Here is an 18,232-nt window from a genome sequence, read left to right as displayed (position 1 = left end):
ACCAACTGGGAAAATATTTTGCAACACAAATATCTGACAAAGCACTTGTGTCAAGAATTCATATGAAGAATTCTTAGAACTCAATAAGAAGACAAACCACCAATAAAACTAGGCAAAAGATTCAAATAGGTGCTTCGCCAAAAAAAGTATATGCACATAACCAGATGATCAACATTTTCAACATTACTAGTTGTTGTGGAATTGCAAATTAAAGCAACAGTTGTCATTACATACTCACTAGAATCCCTCAAAGTTAAGACCGATGATACCAAGTGTTGACAAGATATGGAACAAATGGAACTCTTATACACTCCTGGTGGCTAAAATGGTGCAAACACTTTGGAAAAGAATTTGGCAATTTCGCCCCCCGCCGCCCAAGATGCCGAAAGGAAAGAAGGCCAAGGGAAAGAAGGTGGCTGCGGCCCCTGCTGTCGTGAAAAAGCAGGAGGCCAAGAATGTGGTGAATCCCCTGTTTGAGAAAAGATCTAAGAATTTTGGCATTGGACAGGACATCCAGCCCAAAAGAGACCTCACCCGCTTTGTGAAATGGCCCCGCTATATCAGGTTGCAGCGGCAGAGAGCCATCCTCTATAAGCGGCTGAAAGTGCCTCCTGCTATTAACCAGTTCACCCAGGCCCTGGACCGCCAGACAGCTACTCAGCTGCTTAAGCTGGCCCACAAGTACAGACCAGAGACAAAGGAAGAGAAGAACCAGAGGCTATTGGCACGGGCGGAGAAGAAAGCTGCTGGCAAAGGGGACGTCCCCACTGAGAGACCACCTGTCCTTCAAGCAGGAGTTAACACCGTCACCACCTTGGTGGAGAACAAGAAAGCTCAGCTGGTGGTGACTGCACACGACATGGATCCCATCGAGCTGGTTGTCTTCTTGCCTGCCCTGTGCTGTAAAACGGCGGTCCCTTACTGCATTATCAAGGGGAAGGCCAGACTGGGCCGTCTAGTCCACAGGAAGACCTGCACCACTGTCGCCTTCCCACAGGTGAACTCGGAAGACGAAGGCGCTTTGACTAAGCTGGTGGAAGCTATCAGGACCAATTACAACAACAGATACAATGAGATCCGCCGTCACTGTGGCGGCAATGTCCTGGGTCCCAAGTCTGTGGCTCGTATCGCCAAACTCGAAAAGGCAAAGGCTAAAGAACTTGCCACTAAACTGGGTTAAATGTACACTGTTGAGTTTTCTGTACATAAAAATAATTAAAATACAAATTTTCCTTCAAAAAAAAGAATTTGGCAATTTCTTATATAGTAAAACATATACTTACCCTAACAACCCAACAATTCCACTTTCAGGCACTAGCCCAAGGTAAATGAAAACATGTTCACATGAATGTTCATAGCAGCTTTATTCATAAAATCCCCAAACTGGAAACAACCCAAATTCTATCTATTGGTGAACAGATAAACAAACTGTGGAATGTCCATTCTCCAGAATACTACCCAGAATGCAAAGGGCCGAACTACTCATGCAAGATACAGCATGCATGGCACTACACAGAAAGTACATACTGCCTAATCACATTTATAGGACATTCTAGAACATGCAAAACTAATCGATATTGATAAAATCCAATCAAATGTTGCCTGGGGCAGGGAGAGGAACTGATCAGGAAGGGGTATGAGGAGATTTTGAGGGGTGATAGAAATGTGTGATATCTTGGGTATGGCGTGTTTACACCACTGTATACATCTGTCAGAATTCACTGAACTGTACAGTCAAAATGGGTGCATTTTGTAAATTATTTCTCAATAACACTGATTTTTTTATGTAAAAAAAAAAAAAGAGTGGTTGGAAAAATGAATTCAGTATTTTCTTTTAACAACCAAAACTGCTTAAGTACTACTTGGGAGCCAGGGAAGAAGGTAGGAACTTTCTCAGAGAACCCAGGAGACCTGGGTGCTAGCCTGGCACTGCCCCTATCTCCCAGGGTGGCCTTGGACAAATCACTAAGAATACAGTCAAAGGTGCAGGTCCAGGCCCAAAAGCAAGGCTCTCTGTTGGGTGGGGGAGATATGTGAGTGACGTTTACAGCAAGCACCCTGAGGGGGCACCTGCAAGAGGGAACAATGGCCAGTGGCCTGGGAAGTCCAGAAAGCCTTCCCCAAGGAGGAGACTTGTGCTGGCACTGCAGAATGAACAGGAGAGCACTGGGATTTACAAGTAAGTAGGGTATTCGGCCTCAAGGGAACAGCATGTGCCTAGGAACAAGGGCAAGAAGGGTCATGCACTGAAGCTCTCTGCTTGCAGAGCTGTTAGTGCAAACACCTGCTTCTGGGGCCCCAGGGAAACCATCTGGAGCAGATGCTCCCAGAGATCAGGATGCTGACCCCTACTTCCCAGAGACCAGGTACCACCTCCTCCAGAAAGCCATCTATGACTGCATCTGAGACTGTCAGACCAGGAGGGGCTGCAAAGAGACATTGTATGAAAGACCAAAAGCAAAACATTTCATTTCATTCTTGGATGGATGAGGAGTCCATGAGAGAAAATGTTTCAGGGAACATTTTGCACAGGGCAAGCCTTCAGTAAATGTTAGTTTCCTTAACGATCAGAAGGAATGGGCTTCATTATCCCCATTTTATGCCAGAGAAAATGGAGGGGCTAAGAAAACCTAAGTGGTGGGCCTGAGGGGGCATGGCTTGTGAGTGGGGAGCTGAAGTGTCTCATTTTTCTACCCCTGCCCACATCCCAGGACCATATGACTACTGAACAGGAAAACCAAGGCCCAGAGAGGGCAAGTGACTGTCCAAGGTCACACAGTCACTGTCAGAACTCAGACTTGACCCTGGTCTCCTGATGCCAATGCTGACCCCTCCCAACGAGCCTCAGCCTGGGATGTCGCTCTGAGGCCCAGACCCCAAGGGGTGAAGGAGCCCCCAGCAAGGCCTGGCTCTGCCTGCTGCCACCTTTGGGAGCAAGACACAGCTTTAGAAGGCCCAGGGTAGGCTCTGCAGCTGAGCAGGGGCTGTAGGAAGGTGGTGAGGAGGGCCAGGACTTCTCCACACTGAGCGGAGGGCCTGGAGCCAGGTGCAGCTGGCCCTAAGCTGAAGGAGAAAGGATGCAGGATGGGAAGTGGGCAGCTCGGACCAGCAGGAGGGCAGCTTGGTGTCTCCAAGGCCCCACATGGAGCCCTTTACATTGCAGCTGTGCCACTACCCCCATTGTGCCTTCTGTTCCCCAAATGCGGTGGTCTTGCTGATCAAGAAGACATAAAAAAGGAAAAACTACAGACGCTTCGACATCAACAAATCAGGGTTCTTGTCCCTGATCCACCAGTTCCAGGAAAGATGTCTTTAGACAATCAGAAATTCTCTGAGCCTCAATTTCCTCCTCTGTGCAATGGAGCTAATAGTACTATTACTGGAGTATAATGCTATACTCCCCCCAAAAATCGGTCTTGATTTTCCTTTTTAGAAACGTAGTTCTGGCCACCCCCTATTGTTGAGCTTTGATCCCCCAGCCTCACTCAGGAAGGCAGGAGGCTCCTCAGTACTCTGGAAGGAGGCGCGGGGTATTCAATCTCCACTTCATCTTGGAGACCGCTGAGGCTCTCGTGGTGTGAGATGTGTGACCCTGATGTCCTGTGGTGCCCTGCTTTGCCAGGCCAACATTAGAGCCAAGGGTAGGTAAGGAAATGCAAAGCCTGGTCAGCTGGGGACCCCAGTATTAAAATCTGTCAAATTCCTCCTGCGCGGAATGCTCCTCTGAGGCGAGTGGGGCAAATGGGTGCACGCACAGCTCTGCGTCTGATGCACAGGGCTACTGGGAGGACAGAAAGAGAACCATGTGGGAGGTGCCTGCCCAATGCGGGCCCACAGAAGGGGCTTCCGATTGCCTGCACCCAAATCCTTTGTTCCCTGCAATCCCACGGGGCAGGCACTGCAAGAAATGAAGAGGCCAGAGAGGATCAGACCCTTGAAGAAGGACACACAGCAAAGTAGGTGCCCAGGGCATGTGGCACAGCACTCCTCCCCCAGGAAGAGCCAGAGGCTTCCAGGTTGGTGGTTTCTTTTCCCCAGAGACTGCCATCACTCTATCACCCAGGGAAAGAGTAAAGCTGGTAGGCCAGGTGCAGTGGCTCACCCCTGTAATCCCAGCACTTTGGGAGGTCGAGGTAGGCAGATCACCTGAGGTCAGGAATTTGAGACCAGCCTGGTGAAACCCCATCTCTACTAAAAATACCACAAACACACCCCCAAAAAAACTAGCCAGGCTGTGGTGGTGCATGCCTATAATCCCATATACTAGGGAGGCTGAGGCAGGAGATTGCCTGAACCTGGGAGGCAGAGGTTGCAGCAAGCCGAGATCACGCCACAGCACTCTTGACTGTACAACAGAGCAAGACTTCATCTAAAAAAAAAATAAATAAAGCTGGTGCATTCTCAGGGTGTCTGGTTGCCAGCCTTGTAGGTGATGCAAGTCCCAGTGAGAGTTACAATTAGAGCTCACTGGAGATGTATTTCTATTACCAGGGCTGAGCACGTGAGCCATGTAGCAGTTCCTTTCTTTTGTTCGAGAAGCTCTGTCCTGGCCGGAAATTGGGTAAGGAAGCCTGGGATCTCACCCTGGGCCTTAGTTTACTTGTCTGGGAAATGGTTATGGTGGCTGCAGTGTGGACCGTGAGACTCAACCCTTCCTTTTCCCGGCTGTTAAAAATCCTTTTGGAGAACAAGGTGGCCCCACCCTCCATATCTCCATCCAACAAATTTGGAAAAGGGGGAAACAGTAGAGGTTCTTCTTTCCTGGCTTCCTCGACCACTACTGTGGGTTATTCCCAGGAAACCAACACAGGCTATGGAGGACGTTCATCTTTAAGAAGACCTGTGCCACGTCAGAGCGACATGTGTCAGAGGAATTACTCACTTGACAAAAAAGGTGCCTTTGTCAGAGAAGGAGGTGGCCCTCGGAGTTCCCTGACATCATACATCAGAGCCCCCCGTCCTGTGTTCCTGCCCTCAGGGTCCCAAGGTAAGAGACAGACCTGGGAGGTGTGAGTCCTACACACAGGCCCAGTGCCCTGGTCTGAGGTAGAGGCTGGAGGGAGCTGGCTCAAGGGCTGGGGTTAGTGCTGGGGAGCTTGAAACAAGAGCCTGAGAAAGTCTAGTGGGTGGAGGTCAGTGGGAAATGAAACTGCAGTTCTCAGCAGGCCCTGTCCCAACCGACACTCTCAGACAAGGGGCTGCCCAGGGCGTCTCCCCTACACTGGGCTGCTGGAGGAGTCCAGGGGCTGGGGTCTCTGTCCTGGGCAGGAGCCTAGTGCAGGCCAGCTGGGACAGTCTCCCTCCATGACTTTTGCTCCTGGTGGGAGGTGGGTCGCCTTATTTTTCTGAAAAGGAAGTCAAAGCCTCCTTTGTTGGCCTCCGAGCCTCCATCTCTCCTGCAGCCCCTCCACCTCTCCTCTGAGCCCTCCTCCCCTCTGCTGCCTATAGAATCCTTCTGGAACATGATCTCCATCACGCTCTCCCTTGTTTACCCGCCTAAAGAAGCTCCCCATTGCTTCAGCAGGTCTCCCAGATATGACCCAAGATTGAAACCTTCGTTAAGGATGCAGGACCCCCAGTCCCCGGTCTCACAGCCTCTAGAGTCTGCTGGCTCTTGGGGACTTCTCTGTGCTTCTCATTTGATAGCTAAGCCATCTGATGCTCAGAGAGGCTAAGTGACTTGCTCAAGGTCACACAGCAGGAGGACTTGAAATTCAAATCCAGCCTACAGAGTTCATGCCCTTTCCACAGAAGGGCCAAGAGCCCAGGACACATGCTTCGGGAAGCTGTGTTCCTTAGCTGTGTCGAGCCTGCCCTGTGTGGGTAGGAAAAATGGCAGGGTGGGAGCTTGGAAGACTGTGCCATGCCACTGGCAGAGCCCGGACCACGAATCCACAGGCTTGGACCCTGGCAACCTTGGCCGAGCCTCAGCTGTCTCCCGTGGAAAATGGAAAAGAAAAGCCCTGACCTCCCAGGTTTCTGCAGGAGTGTGGCTGGACGCTGGGTCCACCAGCCCAGCCCTAAGCAGGGTGCACAGTAGGTTTTCCTTCCATGTTCCTGGCTTTTGCACAGGATCCAGAGGCCCCGGGTCGTGGGTGCAGCCTCCACCAACCCCAAATCCAGCAGGGACCCAGTTGCCACCCACACCCATGCCACACCCATGCCCATACCCACGGTGAGGCTTTGCAGGCCCAGTAAACAACCCCTTGAAGGAAACTTTTTTAAAGCAACAGAAACAAACATCTCTATGTGTTGTGTGTGTTGGTGACAGGAAAAGGAACATCACTTCAGAGAGGAAAAGGCCACCGGGGTTGGGGGCAGGGCTAGGCAGAAGCAGCCAGAGGAGAGAAACAGAAACGGAGATCTGATAAGGGCACCCCGCTCGTCTGGGCTGGGGACAAGCGCTGCAAGGCTGGGGCCCTAGCACCGGGGCAGGGGGTGGGGGGCGGCGGCTCAGCCCCTCCAACTGCTGAGCTGGGGGTGCGGGTCTGAGGTAGCCCGGGGTGGCTCAGCAAGGCTCCCCTCCTTTGGGGCAGGCCATTTCACTGGGTGTCTGTCCCTCACCCTGGATGGTGGGGAAGTAAGGGCCTGGATTTGGGAACCAGCCAGAGGCTTCCAGGTTGGTGGTTTCTTTTCCCCAGCTTCGCTGCTGACTTACCGATAGTCTTGAGCCAGTCTCTCCCCATTTGGGCTTCAGGGCTGCCCAGATTAGGGTGCTGACCGTCTATGATGACACTGTCAGGACACAGTGCTGAGCTAGGAATCTGGAGGTTCAGGGTGGTGAGCTTGCTGTGAGGCTCTGAGCAAGTGGCTTCAGCTAGGGTGACCAGGGCATTCCCAGCTTAGCACTGAAAGTCTCGCATCCCAGGAAGCCCCCCATCCCTGGGCAAACTGTGCTGGTTGGCCACCCTTCAGCCTCTGGGCTGAGACTTCCTGGATGAGCCTATAGAGGTCTTTGCCAGCTCACTTGCGTGGCCCCCTCCAGGGCTGAGGGTCAGACCTCCCTTCCTGGACAGAACTTCGAGCCTGACTGGTGAAACAGGACAGAAACCTGTCCTGGTGAACCCAGGCTGCTTCTGGGACAAACAGGCTGCATGAGCAGGTATTAGAAATCGGGACCGGAGTGGGAACAGATAGAGGCGCTGGGGCAGGGGAGGAGACTTGGAGAGAGTGGTCCCAAGGGCCTGGACCTGACGGGAGGGGTCTTAGCAGCAGAGAAGAGCAGAGAACTACATTCCAGGGGAAGCCACAGATTGGGCAAAGGCTGGGAGGCCAGGTGGTGGAGCACGCAATGCCAAGCCCTGTGCTGAGCATCAGCTAGTCTGCAGGCCCCAAATGGACCTCCAGGGCCTCTTAGTTGAATTTCTAAATCCACTGTCTCCACTCTTTGAATTCCTCTGGCCGTGTCCACTGCCAAACAATTTGCACCAAAACAAACACATTAAAAAGAAAAACCCAACAAACAAGTTTGGTTTTTGTTTTTTTTTTCCAAATAAAGATAGACTTTCCTGGCTGGGCGTGGTGGCTCACGCCTGTAATCCCAGCACTTCGGGAGCCCAGGCAAGCAGATCATGAGGTCAGGAGTTCGAGACTAGTCTGGCCAACACAGTGAAACCCTGTCTCTATTAAAAACACAAGAAAACTAGCTGAGCGTGGTGGCGGAAGCCTGTAATCCCAGCTACTCGGGAGGCTGAGGCAGGAGAATTGCTTGAACCCAGGAGGCGGAGGCTGCAGTGAGCCAAGATCACACCACCGTACTCCAGCCTGGGTGACAGAGGCAGACTCCAGACTCCATCTCAAAAAAAAAAAAAAAAAAAGAGAGAAAAGATAAGACTTTTCCCGGAAACTAAGCCCCCAAGATGGGGCTCTGAAAGTGGATGGCTATGCTCCCGTGCCTCCCTGACTCTCTGTGCAGCCCAGCCAGCAGGGGCAGACTGCCCCATACAGAGGGCCTGCCCCAAATATCCTCAAGGCCAACCCACACCAAGGGTGCAGACTGGCTTCTCCCGGCACTGCCCACTTGCTCAACCTCAGCCCTTTGAAGCATTTCACCAACTCCCCTGGGGGCAGGGAGTCACCTGCCCATCCTATCTGTATGTGCCCAAGAGGCCTTGTCCCCAAGCCTCCACATTCTAGCTAGACCGCCCTAAACAAGTTATTTACCCTCTCTGAACCTCAGTTACCTCATCTGCTAAAGAAAGGTTGTGAGGATTTCTGCCCACCAGCAAGCGAGTCATCAGTTCTGCAGCAGATGCCGGCTGAGTGTCCCCTAATTCAATTCACTTCAAACACCGTCCACCTGGAGATAGCATCAGATTCCACAGGGTGAGGATTCAGTCCCCTAACTCTGAGCCCCACTTCCGATGCCCACCGCAAACCCCAGGTTATTCTGCCTGTGCTTCTGACCTTTCGTCTATAAATCGGGGTTCCCACAACCCCCCGCTTGGGTTTGACTAATTTGCCTGAGCGGCTCACAGAAGTCAGGGAAACATGTTTACTGGTTTATGACCAAAGATACTTCACAGGATACAAATAAACATCCAGATGAAGAGAGGCACGGGGCGAGGTCTGGAAAGGGTGCTCCCATGCCCTCTCTTGGAGCGCCACCCTCCAAGTGCCTCCAAACGTTCAGCTGTCTGGAGGCTCCCGGAATCCAGACTTTTTGTATTTTTATGGAGACGTCATTATGTAGGCATGATTGATTAAAACATTGGCCATTTGTGATCACCTCAACCTTCAGCCCTTCTCCCCACCAATCCCCAGATGGGGGGTGGGGCTGGAAGCCCCAACCCTCTAATCCTTGGTCTTTCTGGTGACCAGCCCACATTCTGAAGCGTCCTAGGAGCTGCCAGCCAGCAATCAACTCATTAGCATACAAAAAGACACTTATCACTTTGGAGATTCCAAGGATTTTAGGAGTCCTATGCCAGGAAATGGGATGGAAGGAGGGGGAAACAAATACGTATTTCACCATATCTCAAGGGTAATAAAACATGCCTTGGGCAGTCTGGAGACGTGATGAGCTCAGAGGGTGAGGCGCTTCCTAGAAGCCCAGTAAACACATTTCTGCCCCTCTTCTGGAAACTGCAAATCCCCCCAGAAGGTGAGAGGCAAATTCACCCAGTGCAGTGAAAGTCAACTCCACTCCTGCCTTGGGAGGAGGGGAGGGGCTGCAGAGAATGGGAGCAGGGGTGCTCGGAATAAAACTGTCCCTGTCACAGTGGTCACCTCAGCAGGTCTGTGGCCTCTGTTGGGGCCAGGGCTGGACCTGCCCTGCCTTCTCCCCACACATTTGCTAAGCATCTTCAGCCTCCTGCGACACAGGGTCACGTGGCACGATTTCACCCACACACATACATGCCACCTGAGTTACCGACCCCCTGTACTCCATTTTCTCACTGACCCTGTGGAAGGTCTTGGAGTTCCCATTATTTGAATCAATAAACTGAGACTAGGAGAGGCAAGGCAACTTCACTTACATCCTACCATGCAAAGAAATACAAGCACTGAAACCAGGTCTAAGAGGTCTGGATTCTTTTCACCTTCCAGCACGTGCAAAGGAACCCAAAGCAAAAGTCTCTGGCATGAAAAGGGTCTTAGGGAGCCACCAAGTTTCTGAACAGGGGAGTGGTATGATTAGGTGGGCCGTGGAAAACTGCACTGAGGGCCTCGAGCCTGAGGACAGCAAGACTGGCAAAAAGGCCATCGTAGAAGTACAGGCAACTGGGAGTGTGGAGGGGAGTGCCGGGTCAGTGCTGCGGCACCACATCACCACCAGTCTCCGTGTCAGCCTCTGTGGGGCCTCAGAGGTGGGCAGAGGAGCAACAGAGGAGGAGCGGGTTGGGATGCGGAAGGGATCTAGAAGGTGCTCACAGCCTTCCATGCTCACTGCCAGCTTTCATTCTTCCAACACGCCCTGCAGCAGGGCCCACCTCCCCCAGACAGGAGCAGTGGGAGGCTCAGAGGCAGGCGTGACTCCCCCAGTGAGAGGCAAGCCCCCAAGGCCGCCGGAGGACTGTGCCCGTCCCCTGTCACACACCAGGCTCCTGTGCCCACCACTTTTTTCTAGGCTGATTCCCCATGCCAGCTTGATGGAACAATCTAATAAAGGGGGCAATCACATTATTCCTGAATGCATTTTAATAAAAATCAAATAAAAGCAATTATGTGAATTTCCAAGAGGATCACCTCTTCTCCTTTCCCTGAGGTAGGAAACGGAATGAATTCAGGAAATCATTAAAATCAGAAACCCGAGCCGTGTGCCACTGCCGCGCTGGCGGCTGCTACACAAAGGCAGCAGGGAAACCCAGTCCCTGGCGGCAGCACGGGTGCATTTCTTAGTTCTTTGAGTGGAAATTCCACCTATGGGTGAAGAAGGGTAATTAAGGGCCAGGAGAGATGCTTTGAATGCAGGCTGCCTTTGCCCCTCCAGTGTAAGCTTCCCAGCTTCAAAGGTGACTCAGACTCCCTGAGTGAGAGCTCTCCAACCTGGCTGCTGGGGCCCTGGTGGGGAGGGCAGGGGCAGGGCTCCGGAGAGGGTCCCGAAAGGAGTGCAGCTCTCCCCTGTGTGGGGGATGTGCACCTCTCAGCCTGGCAGGTACCTGTTCCTCCCTCCAGCATCCCCAAAAGGGACACAAGCCTTGTGATTGGCAAGGCCCTTCTGATGTCTCGTTGGTTATTCTGTCCTCCATGTGACCCTGGGATTGGTGTGCTTGTTTGGGACTGAGGCTGTTGCAGCCAGAGGTGGCCAGGGACATGCCCAAGGCCATCCAGCTGGAGAGGTAATGTCAGGACTGGAACTTGGGTTTGAACTCCTGGGGCCACGAGGCAGGCCGAAATCCTGTGGGTGCAGGTGTTCTAGACAAAACATGGCTTGGCCACACATTCTTGCTTACAAGAATAAGCACTGACCACCCCAACTGCCATTTCCTGGGCCCTGATCCGAGACAATGCCTCCCTGTCCAAACATCATGAAGTATGTTCATCTTCTCTGTACAGGTTAGGGGTTAAGATTCAGCAGGATGAAGCCTCCTGCTGAAGTGAGGAATCCTGGAATTCTGCCCTGGGCTGTCAGTGTCCACAGCCAAAGATTCTAATGGCCATGCCATAATGCCATCCTCTTCCCAGAAAGAGGCCTTCACTCAGGGTCTTCCAGGTTGCATTTGGGTGCCAGGCAAGGAAAGACAGGGATCCACCAGCCCCCATATTGATGCTGGCCAAAATTCCATGTCACCCTGCCACCTTAAGGGTGGGCCAATAGTGGCCCAGAAGGGAGCACCTGATCATGACTAAGATCATCCTAATTCTCAGACTCACGGGGCAGGGGGCGGGGAGGGCAAGAAGAGACATGAAAGCTGGCAGCCACAGGTCCCCTTCTGGGGCAGCCTGAGTTAAAGGAACAAACTGGGTCTGAGAAGCAGAGGGCCAGCACTTTCCCTGGGCGTCTTTAGGCAACTCCCATCACCTCTCTGGATATGTGTGCATGTGTGTGTATGTGTGCATGTGTTGCATGCCTGTGTGTGGTATGTGTGTTGGGGGAGGGGTGGCCCGGTCCCCAGTTCAGACATCAGACATGGGGTAGTGCTGTCCTACACTGTCCAGTCTAACTCAGCTCAGAGTTTCCCTTAATCCCTGCTGCTGCTAACAGCTATGACGCCCTCCTGCAGGATGCCCAGGGAAATGCCTCCCACAAAAGTGTGCTTTCCAACAGGGGAAAGGAGGGTACAGGAGAGGATTCTGGGTGGTCCCTGTCAATGCCAGTTTTCTCTTGAAGTAGCGGTTTCTGGCACTTAGGATGGAGAACTGAGCACCGGACTGCTGGTCTCATTGTCCCGTCCCCACTGTTGACTCAACAGGTGCCTCTCTCAGGCCTCAGGACCTCAAAGTCCTCCTCTGGGAAGTAGAGGCAGGGGTGCCTGACCTTGGGGGCTCCTGTGCAGGGGGACCAGGACAGGAAAACACTGTGTGAGTGCTCAGTCATTCCTGTCCCCTCAGAGGCCAGCTGCCCTGCGCACTGCTCTGCCCCGACCCCTCAGGTCTTGCACACAGCAGGCACTCCATAAATGTGCACTGTGTGATGTTCAGAGAGAACACAGGTCTGTCCAGGAGGGGGATTAAAAACAGGAAAAGTCAGTGGCCCTGCATGCTTTGAAAGACCTATGGCCTTGGCACCCCGTGTATGCACACGTGTGTGTAAGCACGTGTATGAACATGTGCACTCCTGCAACCACGCCCACCTTCGGGCACACCCACTGGCCTGATCATGTGCCTGAACAGCAGACAGGTAAACAGCACCCCCAAGCCCCAGGCAGTCTCCCCACAGACTTGCCTCCAAATCCTCAGTCCACACAGGTCTTGGAGTAAACTGGCTAGGACCCTGGAGGTCCAGGCCCATGGGGTTTCACAGGGATGCCCATCTACTGTCACCTGCATGCAGATTCTATCTTGGTCACTCTGGGAGCTTCTCCTCCAGGTCTGACACCCAGCTGTGCCTGGGAACCGGGATCAAGGCTGTTCTTTCTTCCCTGGGATAAGGGTCGATAGAAGGATGCCCAAAACTCTGTCAGGGGAGAAGAGGACAGATCCAGCTCTGCTGGGGGAGAAGGGCAAGGGGTCACAGGAAGGCATCTCCAGAATGAAACCTTGGAATTGGACCTGGAAGAAGGGGCTGGGTTCCCACAACAGTGTAGGGCAAGGGAATTCCAGGTGGAGGAATGGCTTATGCAAATGCGTGGCAGCATGCCATGTTCAGAGAATGCCCAGCTGCTGGAAGACCCCCCCCTCCTTCTACTGGCTGCACCAGGAAGAAGTGTCCCGTTTCAGAGCACTCACTGGAATGAGGGGCCAAACAGAGCACCCACAGCACTGAAGGGAAGAGGCACATGGGGTGCAAGTGGCTCCTCCAAGTTCTCTCTCTATCCCTTAAAATAATCCACTTTCCCTGGGAATGAATACTTGGGAATGCAGAATAGAATGCAACATCTCAAAAGTGCAGTTAGCAGCTGGATGTGGTGGCTCACACCTGTAATGCCAGCACTTTGGGAGGCTGAGACGGGAGCACTATTTGAGGCCTGGAGTTCGAGGCCAGCCCAGGCAACATAGCAAGACCCTGTCTCTGCACAAAAATTAAAAAAAAAAAAAAAAAAAAAAAATAGCTGGGCATGGTGGCACGCACCTGCAGTCCCAGCTATTTGGGAGGCTGAGGTGGGAGGATCACTTCAGCCAGGAGATCAAGGCCATAATGAGCCAGGATCACGTCACTGCACTCTGGCGTAGGTAACAGAGTTGAGACCACCCATCTCTTAAAAAAAAATTGCAAGTGAGTGAAGGGGTCCCCACACAGGTGCTAAAACTTTCTGTTAAAAAGAGGCAGAGAGAGGCTGGGCGCGGTGGCTCATGCCTATAATCCCAGCACTTTGGGAAGCCGAGGTGGGTGGATCACCTGAGGTCAGGAGTTTGAGACCAGCCTGGCCAACATGGTGAACCCTCATTGCTACTAAAAATACAACAAATTAGCCTGGCGTGGTGGTGCACGCCTGTAATCCCAGCTACACAGGAGGCTAAGGCAGGAGAATCGCTTGAACTCAGGAGGCAGAGGTTGCAGTGAACCGAGATCGCGCCGCTGCATTCCAGTCTGGGCAACAGAATGAGACTCCTTATAAAACAAACAAACAAACAAACAGACAAACAAAAACGGCAGGGAGTAATGACAATTAGGATAGTGGCTCCTTCTGGGAAGTAGGGGACTAGGAAGCTCGGAGCTTCATAAGTGTCTCTAATACTCTAGTTCTTCAGCAGAGTAGTCATGAGCATTCATGGTAATGTGTTTCATGGCTTACAAATAGTCTTTTATATGTATAAAATATAATGTAATAAAAAACTTTAATTGTGTTTATGTCCAAGTGTATGGGTTGTTGGAGGCCCAGTTGGCTGAGACGCTGCAGGGCGATGACCTGAGCTCGGTATCCTCATAGATGCTGCACCCCTGCTCTGGGGCAGTGTCAGGGCCTGGACTCTTGTCCCAGCACCACTGGGTCCATAGAAGAGTCCAGTCATTTCTGGAACAAGATGGAGCATAGAGGAAGGTAGGAGATGCACGTCCAGCCAATTCCCTTTCTGCATGGGATTGGGCATGTCCTTCCCCTGCCTGGGTCTTAGTGTCACCCCCTACAGAGAGGGGACTTTGGCCACCTGTGTCCTGGATTTGGTCAGACTTCACCCCTCACCAGGTAGTTACACAGGACACTTTCCCCACCTATAAAGTGGGACTCATAAGAGCATTGCTGAGGACTGCATGAGGCAATGTATGTTAAGGCGCAGTCCCTGTCATGTCATGAATACTCGATAGACGTTGGTTTCAAAAAAATCACCAGAACAAAGACCCTCCGTGGAAACAGGGTGGGTTGGAGGTTGGAAGATGTGTGCTCCCAGCCTGGCTCCACCTCTCAGTGGCCAGAAGCCTCCGGAGACCTTTCAACCCTGGGCCTCACTCTGCTCTTGTGCAAAATGGGAACACAGAGCCCCCTTTAGAGAGGAGAGGGTCAGTCAGGGAGAGTGAGGACGAGTCTGGTGAAGTACAGTGTGTTGCCCCCAGCAGGTCAGTAACCAGGGCTATAATCCCCCACGCCCCTCCCAAGGGCAAAACCCTAGTCTCCCACATGGAGGGATATGCCCCAGGCCTCACCAGGGCAGCCCCTAATCTCAGGCCAGACCCAGCGCCTGCTCCTCCTCAGAGTTAGGGGCCGGGGCTGGAGAGATGGATCAAAGGCGGAGAAAATTAGCATTACAGTGAACCCAAGAAGGGAGGCCAGGATTAATTCACTCTCCCCTCCCTGCTGTCCCTTCTGCAGCCCAGGGAGCCTGCCAGGGTTGGAGGAAGGGTCACCTTTTACCCCAATTCCCTACCACACACCTGAGGCCCAGTTCTTACAGAAGACGGCAGGGCAGGGACCTGACGTGAGAAGAGGATCCACTGTGCGCACATTCCAGAGCCATAGTCTTGAAGAGACAGGAATGAAGGCACCTGGGCAGGAGGGACATCTGCAGAGGCTGGAGTCTGGACATGGGTCCACAGGGTGCAGTGTGAGTCCACAGACCCCACCATGTCGTGTCAGGCACACTGGAGCCCGTGTGAACGTGTGGGTGTGTATCTGTCATTCTGGGAATGGGACTTGTAGGTGCTTAGCTGTCAGTCTGAGGCCCGAAGCCCACATGTGCCCTGTGTGTGCATCGGCAGCAGGGTGGGTGTGGTGCCTGCACACACGTTTGTGGCTCTGAATTAATGATTGTGTGTGCAAAAGTGTGAGTCTTGTGACTATGAGACGCTGGGCGGCCATGGTGTTGAGTGTGTGGACACATAGGTGCCTGCATGGGCAGAGGGATATCAATTGTGGTTCCGCAGCTACCTGAGAACCTTGAGATGAGCAGAAAAGAAAAGTGTGAGACGGATGACTCACAATGGTCATATTTCCCGTACAGAAAGAGCGAGAGAGCGGTTCAGGGGCCCATCCCTCGGGCCCTCCTTGTTGGCTCCATGGGCTATCCCCATCCCTTAGACTTCGCCTTCCCTGCCGTGGAACCCTGTGGAACACCTGGCTTACCCTCACTGTGCCTCGGTTTCCTTATGTGAAATGAGGGAACTCACAGTGTGGCTGTGAGGACTGAATTAGTATGAGGGAAGAACATTTAAAACAGCCCTTGGAACATGAAGAGTGCTCTCCAAGGGACACGGCTGGGATAGACTGGGTTGGCTGGAGGAACAGGGTCTAACCCAGAACTGCCCTTGCAGAAGCCCAGAAGGAAGACTGCTTTGAGGCAGCAGAGTCAGGCAATCTTGGGAAAATGGATTATGTGGTGCCGGGAGAATCCCAGTCAGGGCCAGCTTAGCAGACGGGGATTCACTGGCCAAGCACACAGGGCTCCTCGCACCACCCCACTCCCCTCCCAGCTTCCCACTTGCCCTCCCTGCAGTACCTTTCCCCCACCTCCTGCCCCAGGAGCGTCAGGCCCATCCCCACACAGCCTTTAATCGGCATGCAAGGTGCATTCTTTATGCCCATTGCGAATTGGGGAAATTGAGGCTTGAAGAAATGGAGGGATGGGACTGGCACAGCTGGATTCAGGAACCCAGGACTTTGGAATCTCAGAGTAGCTTGCAGAGAAGCAAAATGCCAATCTGGCCCCGCGGGCAGCACAGTTGACTCTCAGCTCTCCTGGGCCTGCACTGGCTCTCAAAGCCCCTGAAAATGTCCTCTCTTCCCTACTGAATCACAGACTGGGCAACCAACATGCCCCTCTCCAAGTTCACAGTCTCTACTCCATCCCACTCACCAGAACCAGTGAAAATGTCTAGTCTGACACCTAGATGAACCCCTATGGACCCCTAATATACCTCTCCCATGTCTACAACTTTGGTCCTCCTGTTCGCCCTGCCTTGTCCATCCTCATTTGGTGGCAAGTGCCACCTCTTCTGTGAAGCCTCCTCTGATTGCCTTATCAATTGGTCGCCTCCTAGTCTCCTGGCCTCCAGGTACCTGGTGACACTCTTCTCTTCAGCACTAACCACTTATCTGTTAGGATGTCCTAATGTGCAGACCAGGGTCTTCCTTGTGTCACTCCACCCCTACCCTGCAGATCAGGGCAAGGATGCCCAAAGGCTGCAGTGAACCATGGGCACATACACTCACACCCCTCCAGAAGCCACCACAAGCCCTCATACTATTCAATAGCTAAGGCTTTGGGGTGGATTTTCTTGGATTCAAATCTCAGCTCTCCCACTCACTAGCTGTGTGACCTTGGGCTTGTTATTTAACCCCTCTGTGCCTCAGATTGCTCATCTATTAATGAGAATAATAGTTCCAATGCCACAAGGTTGTGAGAACGAATGAGTTAACATATGTAAGCTCTTAAAACAATACCTTATGTATGGTATTGCTGTATAAGTGTTTGTCATTGTTATTGTTATGTTATTATTACCAGGAGGCTACAGAGAAGTATTGCACACAATTTCTGTCCCCAAGAGAATGGGAGTCCAGACAGGAACAGGAAATGGGGTTGACATTTCTAATCCTACTTATTCTTCAAAATCACATTGGGAGTAGTTATCACATCCCCACTTTACAGATAAGGAAACTGAGGCTCCCAAAGGTGGTGTGAACTCCACGAGGACTCACAGCTCTGAGTCGCGGGGTTGGGATTGAGGGCCAGGTCATGCGGCTCCAAAGTCCACGCTCTTTCAACAGGCCCGCGTTGCCTCTCAGTCTGGCAGGGAGATAAGCCGAGTACACAAATAGCTGCAATCCCAGGTAGAAAGTGATAAGTGCCAAACAGGGGCGATAAAGGCTCTGGGAGGGGAGGAGACTGCCCGCTGCGGGAGGGGCCAGGGTGGGGCCCAGGATAGGCTTCGCAGAGTGGGCAGCATCTCTGTCAAGCTAAGACACGGGTCGCTGAATCCACAGTATCTAGCACGGTGTCTGACATTGTCATAGGGGCCCAGGAAATATTTGTGAGAGAAAGGGAGGAGGAAAGGGAGGTGAAGAGGGAGAGAGAAAGGCAGAATAGGAGGGTGGCTATGCTCTGACCCCACTTGGCCCAGGAATTTGCTCCTCTCACAGGAAGACAGGGTCAAGAGCTGCCACCAATTAGAGAAGGGCTTCATGGGGCCCCCATTGTCCTGTGACACCCCAGAGAAGCAGCTCCGGACTTTCAGGCCAGAGTTCCTGACAATCAGATGTTTTGCTCAATACCAGAAAGGGCCTCCCCGTGAGTAAAGCTGGGCAAGACTTCTCTGCGGGGCAGGGGCAATGGTGTGTTGGAGCCTGCTCGTATGGCTCACAAGGGCCGATTGTTAAATTTTCAGGAACTGTGCGAGCTGGTTGATGGAACCAACCAGCTGTGCCAGCTGGCTCTGGTCGGCAGCTTGAAACTGGCCATGGTGGGGGTATTTACACCGTGGACATCAGCAAATACTACAAACCAGGTTCTCCCCACTTTGGGGAGTCAGCTGTTAAACATTTACCAGTACACCACTGGCAGAGGTCTGCTATGTGAAGGAGCAAGTAGCCCGTCCCTGGAAGAGTGCAAGCAGAGACGTCTCCTCCCGGCAGGAATGAGGCTGAGGGGTTCTTTCTTAGTGAACGGCTCAGAGCAAACGATCTCAGAAGCCCTGTTCTGGCTCTGAGAGCCTAAGAAAAGTTGAGGTTAAGAAAAAAAACTAAATCAGGGTAATTATTCA

General features: G+C 52.5%; 2 protein-coding genes across 2 annotated transcripts in view; both read left to right on the top strand.

The window, feature by feature from the left end:
• Nucleotides 1–18,232, top strand: part of PPIF (peptidylprolyl isomerase F) — an 860,147-nt gene that overhangs the window by 551,023 nt on the left and 290,892 nt on the right. The gene's annotated exons all lie outside the window — the stretch shown is intronic.
• LOC126962451 (60S ribosomal protein L7a-like) lies at nucleotides 327–1,223 on the top strand. The gene has a single exon (XM_050803527.1). The coding sequence runs from the start codon at nucleotides 380–382 to the stop codon at nucleotides 1,178–1,180; it is 801 nt and encodes a 266-aa protein (XP_050659484.1). The 5' UTR covers nucleotides 327–379; the 3' UTR covers nucleotides 1,181–1,223.

The sequence above is a fragment of the Macaca thibetana genome, chromosome 9 (assembly GCF_024542745.1).
Source record: "Macaca thibetana thibetana isolate TM-01 chromosome 9, ASM2454274v1, whole genome shotgun sequence".
Lineage (NCBI taxonomy): Eukaryota > Metazoa > Chordata > Mammalia > Primates > Cercopithecidae > Macaca > Macaca thibetana.
The sequence above is the reverse complement of the archived record's forward strand: the minus strand, read 5'-3'. Positions and strand labels throughout refer to the sequence as shown.